Source organism: Carassius auratus, chromosome 31, assembly GCF_003368295.1.
Source record: "Carassius auratus strain Wakin chromosome 31, ASM336829v1, whole genome shotgun sequence".
NCBI lineage: Eukaryota > Metazoa > Chordata > Actinopteri > Cypriniformes > Cyprinidae > Carassius > Carassius auratus.
The window spans coordinates 23,068,978-23,090,434 of record NC_039273.1 but is presented as its reverse complement, the minus strand read 5'-3'; the positions used below and the strand labels follow the sequence as shown (position 1 = coordinate 23,090,434).

Below are 21,457 nucleotides of genomic sequence, written 5' to 3'. Positions count from 1 at the left end.
AACATCCCCAAAAACCCCGAGAGTTACCACAAGATGTATCGGCCATAAAGGCTCTAGTCGGTTTACAGGGGTTAAACCTATTTTGAGGGATACAACTGAGATTAAGTCTGGGATTAGCCTGGGTTTTATTTTGAGCGTCAGACACACGTCACACATCCACTGATGCAGTCGCTGTAAGAGGGCATCTGAGGACACAATCCATCGCTGTTCTGGTTAGTAGTAATACAATTGTTTGAGACACAAAGCAGAAGCTGGAATGAAGCAGACTGTTACCACATATCAATCAAGCATATAGACAACTTTCCCCTCCAGAACACATACTGTACATGGACGAATTGATAAGAGATGTTTTGGCAAATAAAAAGATGTTGTTGTAATTAACTACACTTTTGGGGCAAATTAATTCCAAGAAGTTTACTGAATCTGATCAAATCTTCTTTTCAGGACATCTAAGGAGATTCTCAATCCCATGATGCAGTCATGTGAAAAAGACCGTACACACTCTTTGAATTCTATGGTTTTATGAATCAGGACGTAATGAAAAACATCATCGGGTCTTAAGAGGGTCTTAAAATTAGGTAAACACTGTAAGGGTGATGATTTTGGCTTGTCTTGCAGCCATTGGACTTGAGCAACTTTCAGTCATCGAGTCGACTATGAACTTCTCTGTATTCCTAGATATCCTGCACAGTCAGATGTGAGGCTATTTGTCCGACAGCTAAAGCTTGTCTGAAATCGGGTCATGTAACAGGACAATGATCTCAAGCACACCAGCAAATCTACAACAGAACATGTGAAAAAAAAAAAGACTCAAGGTGTTGCAATGGCCCAGTCAAAGTCCAGACCTCAACCCGACTGACCTTAAAGGGTTACTCCACCCCAAAATGAAAATTTTGTCATTAATCACTTGCCCCCATATCGTTCCAAACCTATAAAACCTCTGTTCTTCTTCGGAACACAATTTAAGATATTTTGGATAAAAACCTGGAAGCTTGAGACTGTCCCATAGACTGCCAAGTAAATAACAGTGTCAAGGTCGTAGGGGGTAGGTGATTAATGACAAATTGTTTTATTTTAGGGTGGAGTATCCCTTTAAGAGAGAAGAGAGTGGTGCATAAATTAAAGTCTGAAAACATACATAAACTGAAGCCATGTTGTAAAGAAAAGCGGGCCGACAATCCTCCACAACAATATGAGAGACTGACAAAGTCATACAAAAAAAAAAAAAAAACTGCTAAAAATGGTTCTTCTAGCTATTGAGTCATGAGGGTTTTCACACTTACTTCAGCGTGTCCATTATATTTTTCAATTTTAAATAATGACAATGTAATTGGTTGCATGTTGTTGTTCGTCTGAGGTTTTTTCAGATCTGCTATGGACCAGATGATTATTTTTTACTATGTCCTGATGTAAAACCATTGTGTATAGCATGTTCCCACTTAGCATGTTCTTATGTTTTTTTTCCTGTGGAGATGTTGACCAGTTTGTTAATGTTAATAGTTTTGTAGAAAAGAAAAGAAAGACAACATCTTGTCCTCAGCTCTGTGTCACATCGATGAACAATATGATGATGGCCTAATAGGACAACAAAATCAAAAACACAAGAATCAGCTTAGTGACACACAAGGAGAAAGATGGGAGGCAGGAAGAATCAAGGTTGCTTTACAGCCTCTGAAAGCACAACAGCTCACCGAATGCGAAATAACAGCACTTAAAGAATAGTTAATGGAAACATTTTGTCACCATTTATTCACCATGTCATTTCAGACCCACATTAATTTACATTATTTAAGAAACTGAAAACAGAGGAGCACATCTACACCATAGAACCAAAAAATATGTGCTGTCCTCGACTCACCCTGTGATATCTGTTCAAGAGCTGTGTGTGTGTGTGTGTGTGTGTGGAGGCTCAGTGACTCAGACTTAATGTGCTTAATATAAAAGGGACGTCACAAGCCATAACAGGGCATTTGTTCGTCCTAATTATGCAGAATTGCAGTAATAAACCCACTCTAAAACACTAAAAAATGTTAATTAGTCTTCATATGCTATTTAAGCATTTAAGAGCACACTGACAGAAAGAATGCTAATTTATGAATAATTTCTCTGTTCCACATTTTGGCAACATATTCTGATTCATCTGATCAAATTGGTTGCATCAGTACATTCCTTTGGTTAAGGGTGAAGGTTCTTTGAGGTTAGAAATAAAGTAATAGTTGTGTCAGAGTGAGAAATAAGATTTTATTGCAGAGATAAGGGCTGCTTTACAAAGAGTCTTCATGATGTTTATCCCTGGCTGCCTGAGGACATTTCTTTTCCAACACAGGCCCTATGCAAGACTATATATGTAGTACTTGTCAAAGGTTTGGAGACGTTATGAGTATTAAATTATTTTTTAAAGTCTCGTATGCTTGCCAAAGGCAGCATTTATGAGCTTAAACAGTAAAAACACTAATAGTGTGTTTAGTTTTACAGTAGTATGTATTAATACTATTACAATTTCAAATATGTGTTTTCTTTTGTAATATATTTTCAAATGTATCTTATTCCTGTGACACAAAGCTGAATGTTCAGCATCCTTACTTCAGTCTTCAGTGTCACATGATCCCTATTCAGCAATATTATTATTCAGAAAGGATGCGTTATCATAAGTGACAGTAAAACATAAAATGTTGTTAAAAAAATCTATTTAAACTAAATGCTGATCTTTTGAACTTTCTATTCGTCAAAAAAAAAATATCCTTGATATTTTAATCAGCAATATGAAACATTAGTGATAACTGTGCACCAGTAATAACTGAACAGCAAATCAGCAAAGACACTGAAGACTGGAGTAATGATGCTGAAAAATTCAGCTTTGCATTACAGGAATAAATTACATTTTAAAATATAATAAATTAGAAAACAGTTGTTTCAAATTATTTAACATGTCACAGTATTTTTATATTTATTATAATGTTTATTTTCACAATATAATTAAACAAATGCAGTCTTGGTCAGCAAGAGACTTAATTAAAAACATTTAAAAAACAATGTTTTATTTTATATCTGTCCCTTCTAGATTAAAATGTTTTTTTTTTCTAATTAATTTGCAATTCAACATTTTGCAGGCCAAAGACCCGTGATGGAAGGAGATACAGGCCAGACATATCCTGTTACAAAAATGTCATAAATATTGTATTAAATTAAAGCCTGGCCAATAGCAACATGTGTATAGTATGGCAACATGTGCATAGTATAGGATGGCTGGTAAGAAGCTCCGCAGGATTAACATCAGATAAATGATAAGCTTATCTCACTTCATTCAGCATGGCAGTTTTCACAAGTGCAGGTTCATTTGGTTAAAAAAAGTGATGATTTATCATTGCATACAACTAAAAATGCAGATTTTGCAGATGCAGATGAAGCATATTCACTAAACTGAGTGAACAGATTTACAGCTCAAATAATACACATTTTTGCTAGCATTAATTGAAGCTTTGACAAGTTTACCTATAAGCATCACATTCCTGCTTGTAATTCCTCCAAAATGGGTCATAGAATATTCTTTTGATCTAATTACATCAAGAGACCAGTTGCTTCTGTTATTGCCATGTTAACATGACCACAAATAAATAGTGTGAGATTGTGTTACATGTGGTAAGATCTCTTCAAACTGATATATTTTTGAATTTAGCAAGTTAATGTGCATGTACGTGTATAAATTCAGCGCTGCTGTGCACCTCTCGCGCGGCTGTGGTGTGACGTATTGATACCATCTGACCTCGCGGCCCGAGCTGAACCCTTCAGAGGAACAGAGACATGAGGCGCGCGCTACATGAGGACAGAGTCCTGTCTGCGCGCGCTACGAGAGAGAAGCACACAGCAGTGCGCGGGTTTATTCAGTTATTATTGCAGTATATCGCAGCAGAACTTGCTCCTGACAGCCTCCGTGGGGGTTTTAAAGTCAACCATTAAGCGTTTTACTGGTAAGTTTACTGGTTACTTTAGTAAGGTAAGCAGATCTAATAAATTCACATGACTGACCGTTAATGATGGTCTTTTTGCACGTTGTAGCTGCTTGCAAAAAGCATCAGACTTTGAAATTATCACGAAATTCGTTAGTGAGAGCGTTTTAAAGAGTTCTGTAACCGAATGTAAGCACACAAAAATGCAATGAAAATGACTAGCTTACATTAATGTTGTGGGCAACGAAAATCTTTTTTGTATTATATTACCATTTCCATTACTTCAGAATTTGTCAAATATATTTTTCAAGGTAAATTTTAATTATATTAAATAATTGTTCTAAAAATATAATATGGATTTTTGAGTAATGCTATCAAGATTTTACTAACGATACTTAATGCCTCTATATCTAGATCTATATGTGATCCTAACCCCTTAATTGTGTCTCTGCGTTCAACCACTAGGCGGAGCTAACAGTCTTCAGCACGGCAACAGAAACACGGTACCAACATTTTAGAAGACCTGTGAATGTGCCTTGTGATTTCACACATACTTTAAGCACCAGACTCAAAACGTGAAGGACCAAAGCACCACACTGGCAGAACAGAGAGTGATGTACTCTAAAGAAATACCTGATCCAGTCAGTCAGGATGGAGCTATATCCTTCACAGAAGAAGCAGTGTCCATATTAACGTCCAGCAGCATGCTAGCCCGCTCTTTTCTTATCCATCCCAGAGTTCTAAAACACCAAGAAAGCTCTGAGACTGACAGCCGTATCACACAGCGTCGCAAACATGAGTCTACACCTCCCGAGAAAAAAGACGAAGGTTATTGGTACAAGCGCAAAAAGAACAACGAAGCTGCCAGGCGTTCGCGTGAGCAACGCCGCATCAGTGACAAGGCGGTAGAAAACAAAGTTCTGGCTCTTCTTGAAGACAATGCACGTCTGAAAGCTGAGCTACTGGCACTTAAGTTCAAATTCGGTTTGATCAAAGATCCCACCAACTCACAGATCTGCTCCTTCGGCTCACATAACCAAACATTTCCAGCAATGCGCTACAGCTGCCCCAATTCAAGCTCACACACTTCTTTTGGTCATCCGTTGACCAAAAACTATGGGTTCTTCATGCCTGGAGGGTCAAGCATTGGGAGCCCAGAGCTTTCAGATGATGCTGGAGGTGAACACATACGACAATCCTCTTACAGAGCTGGTGAACAGCCAAGCGGTATCACAGCAGTGCATACAAATTCATTAGGATGGCAAGCGAACAATATGAAAGGTCTTCCTCATAAACTGCGTTTCAAGACGGCATGTGGAATTGAAGATGCTGATGCTGAGGTCCTTCTTCCAGGGAAGAATACTACAGAGGGTTTATGGAGGCCACAAACACACACAATGCCATCAGCTTGGCCAACAGCACATCAGAATAACGCTTCAATCCAGAGGCATACAGAAAGTCACAGCACTATTAGATTCCAGATTAGCGCTTTGACTGAAGAAGTGGCCCAACTCAGAAAACTGCTCTCCCAACATCAGCTCTCCAAAGTGAACTGAAATCATCCGTCCCACCTGTCTTCTGGCCTATCCAAAGAAAGAAACCCATTTTATGATTATAACAGACAAATATAAGAAGCCAGCTGGTTGTTCACTGGAACAGCTGGTAATCTAAGTGTTTTTTAATTTATGTGAATTTTTAATATGCCTGTCTGCTCCACTGGTAATGTTCGCTACATGCTGGATGCGATGAGAAATATTGTGAAAAGCTCTGCTGTCTTCTGTATCTGCTGTTGTAGCATATGGTGCTTTGTTTAAGCTATAAGCAACACCGGCAACATTGAACCTTCACATATGGCAATTCAGTCTAAACCTTTTCTGTGTACCTTTCTTATTCAGTGCCTGTTATTTTTTTCATAAAATTTCTGTTTGTGCTTTTGCATGGAGAGAGAACTCTTTTGGTTTTGCCAGTTTTTTTTAAATGCACCTGTGGTTCACAGTTATCTTCACGTTAATTTTACAAACATGTGCTCTTGTTTCATGAATAAGTGTGGACTTTTTATTTTTTTACCCATGCTTTCTCACTACAGCCGAAGTACTAGTATATATAATTTTTTTTTTCATTTGTCATTTTAGATATTAAACTCTAGCAATCAGAACGGCCTCATGTACTCAGTAGTTGCCTGAACACAAGCAGCTCTTGCAGGGTAACAGTATTTGGCTCCCACAGTGCTGAAGACTAAGTGGCTGATTACAGCAACAGCTTCAATGGCAGCGTCAGCACCTCTATTTAAAGATGTGAGAGTGGATGCCATCTTTTCACTATAGTAAGGTGTGACTTCATCAGTCTGCGATCCTCCACAAAGCAAAACTAAAAGAAACATTAGTTTTCAGCAGGGAGTTGTAGGAGTGAGTAGTGTAGAGCAGAAAGAAACAATATCTGAATTTATCTCCTCTAGAGAATCCCACAGTTTCTGTCTGCCAGACGGTTTATCGCAGCTAGGTGTTCAATGCCAACATCAGCACTTTTGTTCCTATTTTAAGCTGCAGGAGACAAAGTAATCGATTCACGAATGCATTTATGCTCAACGTTAAACATGCAAGCAATGCAAAAAGACTGCAAAGAAGCAGCAGTGGATCGAAACAAAAGCTCTGGCCTGTATTCTGTATTTTAAAACCTTGACTTTTGGGTGGATGAAAAGTGAAAAGTGTGAAACAGAAATTAATAATACAAATGACCGTTGTTTTTGCAATCTATAAATAATTAATATCATTTATATAACTATCATAAACAACATTTAAAGGAATAGTTCACCTAAAAATTTTAACTTGATGAAGTTTTGTATTTCATCTTCAGGCCATTCAAAATGTAAATGAGTTTGTTCCTTCAGCTGAACAGATTCGGAGAAATTTAACATTACATAACTTGCTCACTAATGGATCCTCTGCAGTGAATGGGTGCCGTCAGAATGAGAGCCACACACCTGATAAAAACATCACAATAATCCACACAACTCCATTCTATCAAATAACATCTTGTGAAGCAAAAGCTACGTTTTAAAAAAAAATACATTAATTTGTTTTAAATTTAAAATTTATCCAAAATATCAGTCCACAATCTATAATAATGCTTCCACCAGTGAAAAGGTCCATCCCATGTTATCCTCTCACATCTAAATCCTTTATATATATATATATATATATATATATATATATATATATATATATATATATATATATATATATATATATATATATATATATATATTTGCTTAGAAGTATTTGCTTATAAACAGTGCTTGTCCTGTCCATATTTCTCTCCTGATTCAGACAATTGGAGGAAACACTATGGTTTATAGTTATAAAACATCTTAATCCTGAACGTGTATCTTAACATGCAGCTTTTTGCTTCACAATGCGTTAATTGGTGGACTAGAATCATGTGGATCACTGAGATTATTGTAATGTTTTTACCAGACTTTCATTCTGACGGCACCCATTCACTGCAGAGGATCCAGTGGTGAGCAAGTGATGGAATGCTACATTTATCAAAATCTTTTGTAATGAAGAAAAATATATTTTAAATCTTGGCCCATCAGAGTGTGAATACATTTTCTCCATTTTACAATTTTGTGTGAACTGTTGATTTAAAACACTTAAAATGTCTCATGTTTTAAATATTACCATGTGGTGGCACTACCACACTTTGTTCATATATTTATTGGTTGGCTGTTGATTATGACGTAGTAAAATGTGTGGTTTTATCCTGTACTTTAACTATACAAACATCCCAATAAACAATGCGCACCTCTACAATATAAATCTGGTCTTGATTTGTAAACACTCAAGTGTAATTTTTATTAAGCATTCTGTTTTTATGAATAAGGATGTGGCAGGATTTCTAAATATTGTCCCCACTCACAACTACTAACATCTGCTCCCCTTGGATCTCAGATCTACTAGTGGACCGGCGAGTGTGGTTGCTCAGACAATACAGCTCCACAGAGGATGCCTGCGCTGCTTCCTGTTCCATGATCCACATCAGATAAACACACATTGGGTTCTTTGTCTCTCCCAGCACCCCTTTATCAACCCCTCTCTATCTGCAAGGAGGGAGGGGGAGGGAAAACCAGTTGCTAGGCAGGCAGCATAACGGTTGCCTAGGGAACTGTAGCAGACGCAGCTGTGAATGAATGGAGGAGAGAGCAGAGGGGGAGGGAAAGGCAAGTTCAAGGCCAACACCCCCAGTCTGCGTAGTGTCCGTCAGCACCGCAACAGATGAAGGGGGAGCACACAGGCTGGCGGCGGAGGACTAAACCTGACATGTCTCTTACCGTGACCCTCTTGATCTTAGCACTTCACTAGGATTCAATATTCTAGCGTGGTTTCAGACGAGGCAGAAGGTCACATGTTACAAAAATTGTTGCAGCTGGCTTTTGTGACACTGGTAAAAATTATACATACAAGTTGAGTACTGTATCAAAAGGTTCTTACAGGAATAGTTCACAAAAAAATTAACATTTGCTGTAAATGAACTCCCTCAAATCATCCAAGACGTAAACAACCTTTTTCTATTTCTTTATTCAGTGTTCTTTCATGAGTTTGTTTCATCTTTCAAATTTTTTTTAGCCTTAAACCGTCACTTCTGGTCAAAATATGAGTTCATAATCCATCATAACATTTTCTCTAGTGAAAAGGTCCAACCTCTTATGTCACATCAAAACCCTGTTTTCGCTTGTAAAAGCTGCTTAATCTGTACCTATTTCTCTCCTGATTCTGATTAGATTACTTTTATTACTGATGGAGAAAGAAATATTATAGATAAAGGCCTCATATTGTAGCCAGGAACAATAGTTTGAAGTAAAAAAAAAAAAAAAAAGTTTAAAGGGATAGTTCACCCAAAAATGAAAGTTTTGTGTTTATCCCCTTACTCCCAGGGCATCCAAGATGTAGGTGACTTTGTTTCTTCAGTAGAACCCAAACCAAGATTTTTAGCTCAAACCATTGCAGTCTATTCGTTTTATAAGTGGACGTCATGTGCTAATTAATGACGTAAGTGCGTCTATTGTATTGCCTCCCTGTGCTCACATACTGCATTTTATTAATACATTTTAATGTTTCTGTTGTGAGACAATGAAATTAATATTATAATGACTGAAACATGCTCCATTAAGACTACATAACCAGCTCTCAAATATATTCATCTGCACTAAAATCCTAATAAAGCGGCAGTACCGGAAACTAAATAATGTTTGTCCAAGAAAGTCGCTAGATTTGTTGCTAGTCGCTTTTTTGGAAAAAAGTTGCAAAGTCACTAAATCTAGCGTCAAAGTCGCTAAATTGGCAACACTGTTCTCAGCAGCAGGTGCGTGAGGTGGCATCTTCTTTTTCTTGCTTTATGGCAGATTGCAGACTAATAAGTGCATTACCGCCACCTGTCTCTCAAATGGACCATTGACACTCTATCTACAATCTCAATTAGGAGTGTCAATGGTCCACTTGAGAGATAGGTGGCGGTAATGCACTTATAAGTCTGCACTCTGCAATCCGTCATGAAGCACGAAGAAGATGAATCCTCTACATTCGCGCTGTTGAGAACAAGCACAAAAGGACACTCTCAGGAGAGCTAAATCAGAGGTAAAACATATTTATATTGGTAAAACATGTAAATACTGTTCAGTTTCTTGAACAGACTGATTGTTTGGTGTCTTTACACATCAATGTATTATCATGAGCCACATGGTTTAATTTGGTTTTGTTTGTGTATGATTTTTTTTACATTTGATTTTATGTTTTCCCATACACTATTATAAGACTGACAGACTGCAACGGTTTGATCTTAAAATCTTGGTTTGTGCTCTACTAAAGAAACAAAGTCATCTACATCTTGGGTGCCCTGGAGGTAAGCAGATAAACATCAAATGTTCATTTTTGGGTGAACTATCCCTTTGATGATGGATTTGTTTCTTAAAAACATGCTGCTTTTTACTTCACATGATGTTTATTGATTGACTGGAGTTCTGTGGATTACTTGTTTGGACTCTCATTCTGACGGCACCCATTCACTGCAGAGGATCCATTGGTATGCAAAGTGATGTAATGCTAATTTTATCCAAACTTATGAATGAAGAAACAACCTCATCTACATATTGGATGCTCTGAGGGTGATTCAATATAGCAAATTTTCATTTTTGGGAGAACCATTCCTTTAGGAATCACTGAGATACACATACACATTTTTGATGAAAATAATTGTATGACCTACTTCCATTTACATACCTTTTATTTGAACAAACTTTACCATGAAATGTCCCGAGTCAAGTGTGTTTACAAAAGACATGTTTAAGGTGATTACTTAATCAGGTATGTTAGGATTCAAACTGCAACCAGTTGAAATACCCTACAGTTGTTCTTGGAGAGATGATGTAATCAGTTTGTTTATGTATAATTAGCACCTTCTGGGAACTGTACTGTCATCTGAAATATTTTTCAGGGCAAAGCGTAAAACAGGAAGAAACTACTAATTCATGTTGTGTAATAATGACTTGGAAAAACAAAAACAAACAGACACGTACACATATTCCAAAATACTGCATTGAATATAAGAATAAAATGTTAACAATTTTACTTGAACTTGGCTTCCTGTTCCGGGACAGTATCCTTGGCCTGTATCATGTTTTGAAAGAACATTTGAAAATTTGTATTTTTAGGCAACTGCAAATCACTATGCAAAACTCAAAATAGGCAGCAGAATTATATTCAAATTTATTTTAGATTCATCATTTATATTTCAGTATACATAATTTAGTGTTATATTAAATGTCTAACTACTATGTACTTAAAATGTATTAAAATGTTCATATTGCAAAATATAATACATAACATACTGCATTAATATAGCCAATTACACTAATATTATAATTAAACTACAATAATACATATCCTTTAGATTATAATTTTAATTTGCTAGTATTTTATTATTATTATTATTATTAAAACAATCAACCCTGTAACTTTTTTTTTAAAAAGCACAATTATCCCAACACATATTAAAACTTTTAAAATCCATTCAATTTAACAGCACTCAAATATTTTTTTTTTTCTGATAGAATGTTTAAAAGAACAACAACAACAAAATTCTTTAAAGAAACGTAAACTTTTCAAAATGGGTGGTGAGACAGATTGTTATCAACTGTGACTTTTACGTAATTGTGAATATTTACGCAACAGTTTGGCAGTCTCGTAACCCCCTTCTTCTTCCAGAGAAGCTGAAGTGTTGCGTACACAGAGGTGTGTTGGAGCAACCGTACACTGTTACCGTATGTGATCGGTGTATAGGGTGAGTGTCAGTTCACGGTGAACGGGAGAGAAGAGCTTTTCTGACCACCTCCATCCCCTTTTTGGTCATTTCGGCAGGAGCGGTGGCTTGTGTATCGTCATGATGAACAAAAACGTGACTAGGCACCCAAAGCTCCGTGTTATGCAACCGCTGACCTACTAACACACATTCGAGGACGACAAGAGGAGAAAGTGTGTGTGTGTGTGAGTGTGTGTGTGTAGCTTACGTGTGTGTAATAGAAGAGAACTGGAGCAAAGCCTACGACATAACACAAGGACGTGGAGGGAGGGAGAGATAGACGGCGAATAGCAGCACATTCAGGGAGTCACATTAATCGACACAAAGCCGGTGAGTGGATCACGACCCACGCGGGACATTTTCAGCCCAGACTGAAGTTGTGACAGGAAGAAAGACCAGAATCGGGACGAGAACCCGCATATAGAGGCACGGAGGAGAGATTTAAGAATAACAAGAGAATTCTTCCGTTTAACAAAAGAAATGCGCTATTTCACTTTGGTGAGTTCAACTGCAATCGGTTTATTATATCATAGCCCATAATATGTGTTTTATGTATTGTGTTTTACAGAGCTTGTAGCAGGCTAAGCCGTTGTAGGCTAGGCTCATACATTGCAACGTGGTCAGGGCATGTTATTGTTCACATGGAAACGGACTCGGGGTCGGCATGACTCTAAACTGCTTCGCTGACTGACTAACCTTAATAACTAACCTCTTTGGTTTTCAACGATTTTTCCCTTTGTTTATTTTTGCATGCTGTAAACTGTAAGGTAGCGACAGATTATCTCGCATAGTGCTTTGCATACATATTCACATTCAATGTCAAGGCGAGACGGTCGTGGCGTGGGGGAGGTGGTGATCATTACGAAATCCAAACGCACGAGTGACTGTGGGGTCAGTTGATGTCTGTGCATTGCGGTGCCACTATTCCCCTTGCATTTCAATAAGTAAGTCGTGGGTCGGCATTTCTACAAAGCATGTGGTTGTAAAATAACGTGTGGCGACTTGCATCCCGATAGCATAATGCGTTGAGATACTTTTTGGGTTGCACGATGATCAGTGGCAAACAGATTTCTTAAAATACGCGAGCTGTTCAATTAAAACGTCACCATAATTAATTAAATCCTTGTAATGTGAGTGCGTGTCTACTAGGTTATTGTGCAGTGTGAACCGACTTAAAAGTTGTGGTTGGAAAAGAGAGAGGCATGTTTAGTAAAGCAAGACTAACAGACTATTGTGCAACTCCTTCAGATGTTTAATAATTGATCATAACTCACTGTGATGCAATACTCGTTGCATGCTTGGCTCATAAAGACTGACCTACTCCCAAACTAACTACACTTTAACAATTTCACCACTCCCTGTTCAGCAATGCCAGGAATCTGAAACGGCCTCACATTTCTCCCAAACTTCTGGCCATACTAAGCATCAGTCTGAAAACCGAATGACATTCGTGCAATTGATGAGTTAATTCTTCCACAACATAATCTAATGTATTGTGATTTCAGCATTAACCCCTGTAATTAAGAGTCTAGCCAACACACTATCTCTCAGTCTTACTGGCCTACTTGGCCTTTAGGTTGGAAGGAAAGACTGGAGACGTAACAGTTTTGCCTGCATGTGACTGGGCGAACACATGCAGGGAAGCTTCCAGTTGTAAACACTAACTGTGTGTTTTTTCCAAGAAACTTATTCTTGGAAGAGGAAATTTAAACAAGCTAAGGGAACCAATAACACAAATGTGCATGTGGTCAAAACATTTGTTGGACGGTTATGTCTTCCTCCTCATTCTTTGAAAATCATTTCTATCCTAATTCAGTAATCTACCATAAAATAAAGGTTTACAGAGATTTATTTATAGCAACTTAGGCGTCTGAACTTAGCTCAGCATGTCCTAAAATTATCCTTGACTGATAACAATCTGGCACCGAGCCACAACCTGCAATCTGTACTGCGCAGTACCTCATGCTCTGATGAGGGATATTACGAAAGATGGACCACATCGGACAATCCTTGTGCTGTAAGAGCAGAATCCCTCATTTTAAAACCGTCCTCCTCTTCTAGTTGCGTTTCAGGAAAATGCTAGTGCATTTGATGCGTATCAGTGCATCACTGGTGTGATTCATAGCCCAGTTTAATTTAATATTCTGATGCTGACGTATTCACTCTTTTTTTCGTACCTCTGCAGTGCTGGTAAATTCCTGTCTCATCCCCAGTTGGAATCCTTAACTCCTCCCTCACCCAAGCACACTATTTTTGGTAGGCACTATAATTCCTCCCCACTTGATGCACTCACTCACTCACAGACACACACCCGCGCACTCACTCACCGTTGCCGCCCCACTGACCTATTTTACAACACGTCGTTGGACCCAGTGCGAGCACGCACCGTATTTACGGAGCAGCTGGTTTCTAGGTCAGTGGGACACGCGCAACGTCCAACGCCCTCCCCAGTGCTCTCATTTGCATTCCTACGGAAAAATGGCCATGCATGGACAAAATAATCTGTGCTTCCATGTTCTCAGTATGCTCGGTCCCCACAGTGCTGTGTGCCTAACCACCATGGCCAATGTTACACACAAATGTAGGAATACTACTAAAATACTACTAAAGTTATATTCACTCGTGTGGTCGAAGATAAGGGAAAATTAAATAGGGCTTAAACAAAACAGGTGTATGCAAAGTTCAATGTTTGCTTTTGGAAACAATGGGCTGTTTATTTTGTACATTTTTGTTCCTCTTCCTCTTTTTAGTGTTGAACTGTGAGACTGCCTGGTGTTTGAGGTTGTGTTTTAGCGATGGTGCAATAGCTGTGTGTGGTTATGTAACATGATTTCAGATTCCCACAATAAACTGGACTAGCTATCAAATCAAGTCCTCATAATAATAAAAAAAAACACAAAGTTGTCAGTTAAAAAGTTGTCTACATGAAGTACTCATTATTATTATTAGTAAACCAAAAGTTCTTAGTTAAACTGTCAATAAAAGATGTTTGGATCACAAATAAATGATAAAAAGAGAATAAGGGTGTTCCACACCTTTAGTTCTCTTCAGTTGTGCTTCCTTTGCCTGCAGTCCTGGCAGGCAGTCAGTCAGGTGTCTCTGATTATGTGACAGTGCAGTATCTTACACAATAAATGTCCTATTGCAGCATGGAGTGATCTCCTACTCGCTGTGCTACACTACTCTACTGACCTACATTTCTCTAGAGCTCGTAGGACAGAGCAGGACAGATTGGAAATGGAACACTGGGCTGTTTCCGAATTAATAGAGAGAATAAATTTTTCTATTGCATCTTTTGACATTCATCCGTGGTATTTGGCTATTTATCATTAAAGCTGCAATTTTTGAATGCAGATTTTAAGGAAAATGTTCTAATTTAAGGGATCTGAAGTAACTTCTTAAACACTTACGGCAAACCCACAACAGTGTGAAAAAGTAAACAACAGTGTCACCAGAGTAATAAAGTAGAACACTTTAGAATTAACATACTATTCATAATAACTTTATTCTGCTCTTTTACTTTTTGTTACCTTTAATTCTGTGACATCCCTTCTTGTAGACATTTCAGTAAACATCCTGTTTCATTGTCTTTACAGATGCGTTCTTCAAAGACTGGGATAAAACACTGAGCTGAGACGGATCTAATCCCAGCCTACACTGCCACCTCACCCATCAAGAACAAGGAGCTTTGCCAAGTCAACAAAGAATTGGTCTAAATTAAGAAAGAACTGAAGGCAAGCTTTAAAAAAAAAAGACGACCACAACTATCCCAAACAAACTAAACTTGTCCTATCCAATGTCGGTTGTTTTTGTAGCCTTTCATATTTTTCTTATCTTTTTGACCAGTCTGTACACTTGACTGGTAAGAGTAGGAGGAAAAAAGCATCAATCAGAAATACGTGCGGTTCCTCTTTGGAGGAAAAAACAGAACCCTGTACATCATTGTACTTACTGACAGTTACATGTGTTTTTGAAGTGTTACTCAGAAAGAAATACTTTTCAGAATTAAAACATACATTTTCAATGTCAACTGAGTGGCAGTTATACAAACTGGCCTTAACAGGACCACAATGGAAAGCCTAAATCTTCCTACCCAAGACAACAACAGTTCCAGTTTGGAAACGTTAGAAACTTTCTCAACCTACAGTGAGAGTTTACCATCACCCCAAATCACCAGCCCTCCTCGTCAAGGCCGAATAGTAAAACAAAAACCCAATATGACCTGTCGACGAAAGCGAGAATTCATCTCGGATGAAAAGAAAGATGCATCATACTGGGAAAAACGACGCAAGAATAACGAAGCTGCCAAAAGGTCAAGGGAGAAGCGCAGACTCAATGATATGGTGTTGGAGAACAGGGTAATGGCACTAAATGAGGAGAACGTGCGGCTGAAGACAGAACTTCTGCAATTGAAACTAAGATTTGGACTCATAAGCTCTGCCTCTTACATGGAGAAGACTCAGCAGATCAGCAATCGTTCCGAGGCGGCAACTGATGGAGCTAATGGTAATGGAGCATCTTCCGGAAATCCATATTACTCCAGCAGTGGATACTCCAGTGCTTCTCAGGTCATGATGAACTCTGATTCTTCAGAGGCTGAACAGCCAACCAGGAGTGAACGCCACACAAATTTACCCAACTACTCCCCACGTGGATCACTGTCTGACATGTCTGATGGATCTTCACGGGACAGTCCTGAACCTATAAACTTTGATGTCAAACACGAGAGCTCTGGAATGGACATTAACAGGCTTGAGGCAAGTGTTCTTAATGGCATGTTCAATGGCCATCAAAGTTTTGGACGACTGGAGGATCACCAAGCGCAAGAAATGGAACAGCAAGAAGGTGTCAACAACCCAGCCCCCCCATCCACCACGCCCCAAAGAAGTGTCATCCTCTTTCGTTCCGGAAGTAGCTCGTACCCTGTTGAGAGCCAAAGGGTTGAGGACATGGAGCAGCAGGTGGTGTCCCAAACACAACAGAATGGGCAAATCACAAATTTTACTCAAACGGGGTGCAATCTACCAATACGACCGGATGGTTTAGAGACTCTTTCAGAGGTGGCACAGCAGCTTTCCAGGAGGTCTTTGGATTCCCCAAGCTATGAATTCACTAACGGCAAGGCAGATGCTGGGGAGAGCAGGCGGTTTGTCATACAGCAACAAGACCTGAGGGTTCAAGGACAATGCAGAGGTCAGCTTCATGAGGGCACTCCAAATTCTTTTGCCCCAGATTTGCTTAATGAGGCTGGAAAAGCCCCCATGTACCAGCGTTCCAATCCCTACCTCGGCACTCTGAACGAGGAGCCACCAGTGCTAACATATGAAGGTTGCCCAAAAGCGGATGGGTTCTACCAAGAGCACTTCACATCAGGCAAAGACACCTCCTCTAGTGATGGAGACCCACGAAGCTCAGATAAGGAAGCCTCCACTGACGATGAATCCCCCTCATCCTCTTCCTCTGATACTGGTGGATATCACACCAACCACCAGTCAGCACCCTCACCCACCATGGTAGCCAGTGATGCTTACCAGTATGGAGACAACCAAGGTGAAATGAAAGGCACTGCTCTGCCACACAAGCTAAGGCTCAAGTATAGAGCACTATCTAATGGTGGATCCCAAGACGTCCTGGCTACAACAGCTGCTACATCACCTGATTCCGCTCTGCCTCAGCACCCATACCTGGCGCTAGCGCAGGTTAACCAGCAGCAAGGCAGCAGCTCTGGAAGCAAGGAAGGGGAGAGTGAGACAACAGATGAACTTTACACGCAACAGTCTCCTTCCAGAGAGAAGGGAGAGGAATGGAAGGAAAGCGGGAAGAGGAGCTCAGGAGGACGAGGTAGCAGAAACAAGAAACGTGACTGAAACTGGCACATCACATCACATCCTTCAATAGAGTTAAGACAGGACATGAGAAATGTCACCTAAATGAAAATGGTACCAATTAATTGCATGAAAGTCTATTGATTATACGTTACAACAACAGGAAAGTAACTTGTGTTCTTGGTCCGTTTTCTTATCAAAAGCGTTTCTTTGACATTTTTAATGCAGCTCTGTTCTTACACTCTTTCATAAGCACTTAGCTGTAACTCGAAGAAGTTACGAAGAGGAAACTGAGCTCTTTCAAATGATCTTTTTCCTCTTTCAAAACAAACCTACAAAACTGTATAACAACCTTTGACTTCACCTTTGAATATTTACATATTTCTACCATGTTTTTGTAGCTAAATTAATGGCTAGTCACTGAACCCAAGTAGTTTTCACCACAGGTTCATGAAGTTAAAGGCACAAGTCCTTTTCTCCCTATTGATTTCAGGAGGAAAACCTTTAACAGATTTATGCCAGTCTCTCTCCTCTGCCTTTGGAATTAAGCATTATTGAAGCACTTGGATTATTATAATACTGTGACATGACTAAACATATCATATTTCAATATATTTTATGAAAAAAAATGACATGTCAATCTTTGAAAGTAGAAAAGTGGGAGAATTTTTTTACGAACACTGTCTACTTATTACTGTTTGAATTCCTGTATAGTCCTTTCCTAATGTTCATATCTGATGCTTCCATTATATTTTTTAAATCCTATTTATGTCCCTGTATCACTTCATGTGAGAGAATGTTCTCTTCATAGTGTTTTGGTCATTCATAGGTCAAGGTTTACCAATCAAAAAACACTTTTCGTACATCACATTACTTTATTGCATTACTGTAAAGGAGCTTGATGGACTGACCCTCTCCCGAGGTCACTGTTACCAATCCTTTTTTGAAAAAGCCTACCTGACATTTAGCCAAACTAGAGTAAAAGTCCTCTCAGTAACATCAAGGCGTTCTCTTCTGAGGCCGAAATAAAATGCGGACTGTATAAAGTGTTAGATATATCGTTACCATCTCAAGATGGTCGTGTCCTCTGTGGTCAGGTTTCAGAGACGCCTCACATGCTACCTCATGAGAAGAAACGGTTGAGGTTACGCAGAACTGAAGAGTTTCTCCTTTGGTGCGTGTAGCCCATTGCATCATCATACCCATTAACTGTTTTTCAAATTAAAATGCTGCAGCACACAATTAAGTGTTTCCTACACACAAATTCAATTCCATTCGTTGTCTTTGTAGAATATACCACAGCTGAAAGCTGCTTCTGCACTGAATTTTTTTCATCAGATTTTATACAATCTGTGTTTATTGTTCCCAAACAGGTGCCTGGCACTGGCCATTATGTAAAAAGTGTACAGACAAATTCTCTCTTTTGAGTATTTTAAGTTTGTATCAAGTTTATTTTGGCATTCTATAATAATAATTATTATTATTGTATTTTATTTTATATTCCAATGCTATTATTCTTTTTGGTCTGTTGTCTGTTGACCTCAATGTGATACAGTATGTATGTATTTTCATGTCCTGTTCGTCTATTTCTTCTCTGTACCCTGGTGATATTGTGTGGTATTTACTGAACTTTTAAGAAAAAAACAAAACAAAAAGATGTTTGTTAAAAGAGGTGGGAGTACCTGTCAAGGTGCTCCGAATGACACTAAAAGATTGGAAAGAAAAATAAAACAAGTTGTATGTTGAATTTAAGTTGCCTAATGTTGTTTATACCGCTAAGCAACTCCCTCACAAGCCTTAATGCCTCATTATGAAGTGTTACCATAAACAATACCAGCCTGCACTTGCTCAAGATTTAAAACCAGACCAACGGAAAATCAAACAGACTTTATGGTTCCAGCTTCTGACTTTTCCTCTCCCCTCTTAGCACCATAAACTAATTGAAATGAGAGCCCTGCAAATGCATAGGGACACTTTGTACTCCTGCAGGGCACAAGAGTCATCCAACATGATGTAACACTGGCCTAGTCACAGCCCAAAGACAGACACACACACACATATCCGGCAGGCTGTGAACGAGTAGAAGTACACAGAAAAATGCCTTAGTTGTCTCTCTTCCAAATATGCATTGATGGATTAAATTACCAATGCCATAAAAATGAAACTGCTTATTATAATTTAAAGGAATATGAGATAATTGTAAATGAACTTGATGTAGATGGTCGCGCTGTTCATTGGTCGTGAAAATATACAGAAAGCACAAGCACTTAAAAAAAAAAAAAGATAGACTAGAGAAGAAAACAAGTTATGTAACTGTTCTGATATCAACTGGCATTATAAAAGGATCGCTTGAATTCAGGTCATAATCCAATCTTTTCAACCACCTGTTCCCAAGAAATTACATGTTGACTTTCACACTAATTCTTTCCTGACATACTCATTTTCAACCGTTAACGATTACCTGTCATCTATTTATTAATTTATTGCTCCTGGTAGACTGCCAGTTTGTTATATCACTTACCCTGTCCGGCATTAAATAATATGCATGGCTCTTATACAACCTGCCATACAACCTTCATCTGAAAGTACTACCTGTTCTACAATAATTCAACTACAACTGAACCGCCATATTTCAGAACAGACAGCATCTGTTATGACTGCATTCATTAAAAGGTGTCTAATTTTGTGTGTGTGTGTGTGTTGTTGATGACCTCACACGCCGCACTAGTGGTTGCTAGGGAAGCGAGAGCTGACGCAAGAACAAAAGCAAGGTGACTTTTAGCAAGAGCTGCAGTGCTTTGTTCTCTTCGCTGGTCTTTTTTTCATTCTTTTTCCCTCTTTCCCCCCCTTTTTTTTATTTTGTTTTGGAGTATGCGGAACCTTACGAAAGCAGGTCAGTGGAAAAGTAGGTCAATGTGAAGGGGAGGAGAGGGATGAAAAAAGGGGAATTCAGAGAGAGTGAGGGTTGGAGAAGAGAGAGGGTGGAGGTGCGGAGACGTCATCAGCCTGCAGAGAGCTTAAAGAGGAGTAAGCAGAAAGCTGCATTGAGATCCCATTAATAACTGAACCACACACATCAGACTGAAAACCTGAACAGCATTCAATTCAATACTGAACAACAAAAACACACATTTGATGTGCTGCTGTTGTGTAGCTGAGAAACGTCACCGAGTATTCGTTAATGGTGCTTGACTTCTAGTCCTTTAATGATTCATACACCTTATCTAAGGGAAACAGGGACTATTTGCATATAAAACAATACATTATGCAAATAATATAGAAAGAAAACAAGAAGAAGAAATGATCATTAATGTTCAGTTGCTCAGCACATTTCATACACAAGTGCTTTGCACACTGGGGTCCAATTGCTTTGCTACTAATCATATAATAATGCAACATGAGTAACAGGATTCATTTAAAAAACTCAGACTGGCTTAGTATTTGGTTTAGCAAATAAAATGTTTTCCACAGGTTTGTGCAAAACCTGACGATCCATGTCCTACCATGAAAATTCTCTAAAAGTTTAGCATCGTAATATACATGCTACTGCCAATGTGTTTGGTCTTGGCAGAATAGTTCTGCTTCTGCTGCTGCAGAGCAGGTACCGATGCTTGCTACTGCCAATACATGCATGGCATGCTGCTTTGAGCATGTAAGAAATACTGCTGCTGCACACATAACAAATATGAGACAACCCCATGTAAAGCATACATGAAATAAACCCATAGCTGATCTATACAGGTGGAGCTGGGGAAGGTGGAGGATTTCTGAAGGGCATTGCAACTACTACAGCAAGCACTAGCTGAGTTTTTGAATACTTGAGCAGCAAGCTCATTGGCTGCTGATACAATACAAACCAATCAGCTGTGCCAGGTGAATAATGATGTCATTATGTAAGATTGAGTTAGACCAGAACTTTATATTTTGCTGAGAATGTTTCAAAGAACATCTTGTGCTTCAAAGACCTCAAAGGAAATCTGACCTTTTGTACAAAGGTTCACAGGTAGAAATAATGCAGTTTAAATTTCTTATTCATTTTATGGGTTTAATTCGTCTGTTTACTAAAATATTCAGATTCGATTTTGAATCCCAGATTTTCAAAATGCATTCAGAATTTTGGAGCCCACTACATATAAACGAAAGTGCAGGAGCAGGACAACTAGGAAAACTAGAACAGAAAAGGCAACCAGAGAAAGGAAGGAGGAAAAGTGAAATGAGGAGAGGAAGAAGAAGGAGGAAAAAAGGGCCAGAGAGAGGAATGGAGTGGGAAGAGATGTTCTGTCTGTGAACATCTGCAGGAGTGCTGGGATTCCAGAGCACAACATAAATCTG

The 21,457-nt window shown here is 38.8% G+C and overlaps 2 protein-coding genes across 6 annotated transcripts; both read left to right on the top strand.

Annotated features, from left to right (window-relative positions):
* Positions 1–4,489: 4,489 nt before the first annotated feature.
* Positions 4,490–7,116, top strand: LOC113051059 (uncharacterized; the record flags this gene model as incomplete). The annotated part of the gene is made up of 1 exon (XM_026214675.1): positions 4,490–7,116. A coding segment is annotated over one exon (1,014 nt), but the record flags the coding sequence as incomplete, so codon positions are not given.
* Positions 7,117–11,265: 4,149 nt separating this feature from the next.
* LOC113050897 (uncharacterized) lies at positions 11,266–18,877 on the top strand. 5 transcript variants are annotated; one of them, XM_026214335.1, is made up of 3 exons: positions 11,289–11,798; positions 13,486–13,556; positions 14,897–18,877. In XM_026214335.1, the coding sequence occupies exon 3, from the start codon at positions 15,371–15,373 to the stop codon at positions 17,165–17,167; it is 1,797 nt and encodes a 598-aa protein (XP_026070120.1). In that variant the 5' UTR covers positions 11,289–11,798; positions 13,486–13,556; positions 14,897–15,370; the 3' UTR covers positions 17,168–18,877. The 5 variants fall into 5 exon arrangements, with proteins under 5 accessions (XP_026070123.1, XP_026070120.1, XP_026070121.1 ...); XM_026214338.1 differs by lacking the exons at positions 11,289–11,798; positions 13,486–13,556 and adding an exon at positions 11,266–11,282; XM_026214336.1 differs by lacking the exon at positions 13,486–13,556 and having other exon boundaries at positions 11,289–11,630.
* Positions 18,878–21,457: the final 2,580 nt, after the last annotated feature.

Bases quoted from the DNA above. Each gene is read 5' to 3' on its own strand.
- LOC113050897 (XM_026214338.1), top strand. From the start codon at position 15,371: ATGGAAAGCCTAAATCTTCCTACCCAAGACAACAACAGTTCCAGTTTG.